This window comes from Acanthisitta chloris, unplaced genomic scaffold, assembly GCF_000695815.1.
Source record: "Acanthisitta chloris isolate BGI_N310 unplaced genomic scaffold, ASM69581v1 scaffold9547, whole genome shotgun sequence".
Taxonomy (NCBI): Eukaryota; Metazoa; Chordata; class Aves; order Passeriformes; family Acanthisittidae; genus Acanthisitta; species Acanthisitta chloris.
In genome coordinates this window covers 11,231-14,307 of record NW_008683167.1, presented here as the reverse complement: position 1 = coordinate 14,307, position 3,077 = coordinate 11,231, and the positions used below count along the sequence as shown (strand labels likewise).

Sequence of the window (3,077 nt, the reverse complement as noted above, 5' to 3'; positions counted from 1 at the left end):
GCCATCCCCTCCTCTCCCTGCCCTGCCAGAGCCTCTGGACAGGAGGTGACCACCCAATTCCCATGCCCAGAGCTCTGCAGTGCAGCTCAAGCCTCACACACCTGGTTTGGAATGTTCCCGATGGCTGCTACAAAAACAGGGAGTTACAAAATGTTTACACCTCCAACATGCCCTCCCAGACTGTTATTGCATTGTTTGTTTCCCTTAATGAAGCTCTGCCCAACCTGGTGCCCTTTCACCCCGGGGATTTGGGTTTGGTCAAGTTGGCAGCAGAGAGTGAACTCTGTGCCCAGGGTGAGAGGGCAGCAGGGCTGGGCTGGGCTGGGCCGGCGCAGGAGGCTTGGGGGATCCTTTACATCTCGTTCAGGTCTAGCAGGGTCTGGTCCAGCATCCTTTGTGTGCAGAGATGCTCCTCTTTGGTGGATTTCAGTTTATCTGGCAGGAAGCAAGAGTTGAGAGTTAAAGGCAGCAGAGAAATCCCCAATCCTTGGCCACACAGAGCTGGTGTGTCCCTTCCCCACGGGTGGTGCCTGGCTGGGTGCAGCTGTGGGCTCACCTGGCTCGTGTGTAGCCCTCACCCCTCGCACTGCCAGTGCTCCTGCTCAGCACAGGGTGCTCAGCCACCGCTCCAGGCAGTGCTCCACACATGCAGGTGCCTCTGAGTGCAGCCAGCCCTCCCCAGGGGCTCCACAGCTGCCCCCATGGCCCAGCAAGGCACCCCGAGAGCAACACACACGTGGAAATCACCCCCTGCAACCACAGCTGGCTGTGCCCCTTCCCCTCAGCACAGGGCAGGGAGGCCAAGCTGGTCACCAGGACCACGAGTGCCCAGCAGCAGGGAGCACCCACCAGCCTGGGGCAGTGGGACAGGGGCAGTGAGAGGCAGAGAGAGCAGGGAGGGAGCTGCACCCTGCCCGAGCCCACAGGCAGCTGTGCACGGGAATCTCACATGTTCCTTAAGCCAGGAGGGAGAGCAAACCAGCAGCTAGTGCTCTAGGTGGGCTTCACTCCAAAGGTAAGCCCACCCATGTCACTGGAGACATCCACACGCTGGGACACAGGGCAGAGAGGCTGTAGGAAAACATCCTTTAGGTACAGGCAGAGTCCCAAAGCCACTCCCAACCTCCCCAGGGCCAGGAACTGTGCACAGAGAGAGGGAACAGCCTTCCTGCAGCACACTGAGCACCCAAACACTCCCTGCAGCCACCCAGGACACAGCTCCAGGCTGGGCATTCTGGGAGTCGCTCTCAAGATGTCCAAGAGTTTTCCCAACCCATTCCAACTGCACTGGGGTCAGCCCCCAGGAATGATTACTGCCCCCAAACCTTCTCAGTTAGGACAGGAACATACTACAGGTGTGCAGTGTCTCACAGACCACCAGGTCAGTCCTTTATTGGTAGCAGCCAACATTCCATGCACCAGGAGATCCTACAGGTGTTTTCAGCTAAGAGTAAACTGAGTTGTAGCACTTGGCAGGTATCTTCAAGCAGACTAACCTCACCCCATCTCTCACCTGGGGGTGCAGCCAGGCAGGACCCCCTGGCCAAGCAAACAAGACCAAACCCAGCCAAGTCTGGATAGGTTACTCCACCAAAAATAAGAAATTACCTTTACATATATCTATTTTTAAAAAAGCTTAAATAAATCAAGAGGATAAACTCAAGTGCCTCATCAAATGAAATTTGCAAGCCTGCCAGGCTTAATGCTCAGATTTCACTGTGGTCCACAGCACTGGTGGTGGCAATGAGCTCGTTTAGGGGGATTAGTGGCCCCTGGTCAGTCACACAGATCATGCAGCGTTAACTTCAGCTCGTTAGAGAGCAGCCGGTTTCTCTCAAGTTGGCTGTACAGGCCCTCTGCAGCGGCACCAGGGTGAGGGGAGAGAGAGCAGGAGAGAAAAAGAGAGAAAGGGAAGGTTAGTAGAGCACCAGGGTGAGCACGTCAAACAAGTTGTGCCTCCGAGGGCAGCCTGGGCTGCTCCCAGGTGCAGCCAGGAAGAGCAAAGGTTTGTCTTCCTCTGACTTGTGCTTCAGCTCAGGAAGATCAGAGGGAACCAAGTGCAGGCAGAGGTGGAAGTGCTGCCAAGGATGTGCAGAGGCAAAGAAAGGAAGAGGAGACACTAGAAGAGGAGCCTGAAGGGCCCCAGCAAGGACAGAGCCCTGGGATGGGCTTTAAGCCTTGCAGAAAGAAGTTCTGCCACAGCTGGACCAGAAGCAGCTTCAGAGAGAGCCACAGCACACTGCAGTGGGACTGACAGGGTTTGAACAGGGACACCAGAAGAACAGAGTAACAGCATCTCCTCCCTAGCCTGAAGGACCCTGTGAGAACATCCTGGTGCTACACCAACCACCCCGAGCAGACAGGACTGAAAGAACTGCTTGAGGGACAGTACAGGTGAGTTCTGGAGCACAGACTCCTCTTTACACCTGCCCCAGAAGCACCTAATGAGCAGGGCACAAGTTGCCATGGCCTCTCCAGTCCCTGTCCTACAGCCCTGCAGGGCCTAGCAGCCACTCGTGTCCTCAAGGCTGGTGCCAAGCACATTGTGCTCAGCAGCAGCTCCAGAGAAAGGCAGAACCAGTTTGGACCTCTCCCAGGTCACAATTCGGGGCTGGGTGGCCACACAGCCCATGAGCCACAACCAGCCACCACCTAGACCCCACTCAGCATCTCCCTCTGCCCATCTCTTGGCCCAACAGCTCCATTCCCTGCATTTAGGGGAGTTCCAGGCAGGGAAAACCCTTACACAACAGCTTCCAGCCTGGCACAACTGCCCCAGCACCACCTGCAGTGACACATTTTGCTGCCTCTGCCCAAGGAGTAAGCACAGAGTCTTGGGCTTCTCCTCAAATCCTTGGACTGGGAATCCCGGGCACCCTCTGGAGGGGAGCTCCATTCCTCATTGCTTTCAACCTTGGAATATTCTGCTCTGGAACAAGGCCTGGATGGGTAAGACTCCAGAGCTGAGTGGATCACAGCCACAAGATATTGTCCTCTCCAGAGTCTTATCCCAGTCTCTCCAGGAGGACAAGGGGAAGCTCACCATGCCCTCAGGTTCTCTCAGCCCTCAGGACTGC

The 3,077-nt window shown here is 56.2% G+C and overlaps 1 protein-coding gene across 3 annotated transcripts in view; it reads right to left on the bottom strand.

Annotated features, from left to right (window-relative positions):
• Positions 1 to 253: 253 nt before the first annotated feature.
• Positions 254 to 3,077, bottom strand: part of TPM3 (tropomyosin 3) — an 11,316-nt gene continuing 8,492 nt past the window's right edge. Inside the window, exon 8 of one of the 3 annotated variants that reach the window (XM_009078812.1) lies at positions 254 to 435. In XM_009078812.1, the coding sequence (XP_009077060.1) occupies positions 432 to 435 (4 nt within the window). In that variant the 3' untranslated portion in view covers positions 254 to 431. Of the gene's footprint in view, positions 436 to 1,740; positions 1,857 to 3,077 lie in introns of those variants that run through there. The other 2 variants (XM_009078811.1, XM_009078813.1) reach the window with 2 other exon arrangements.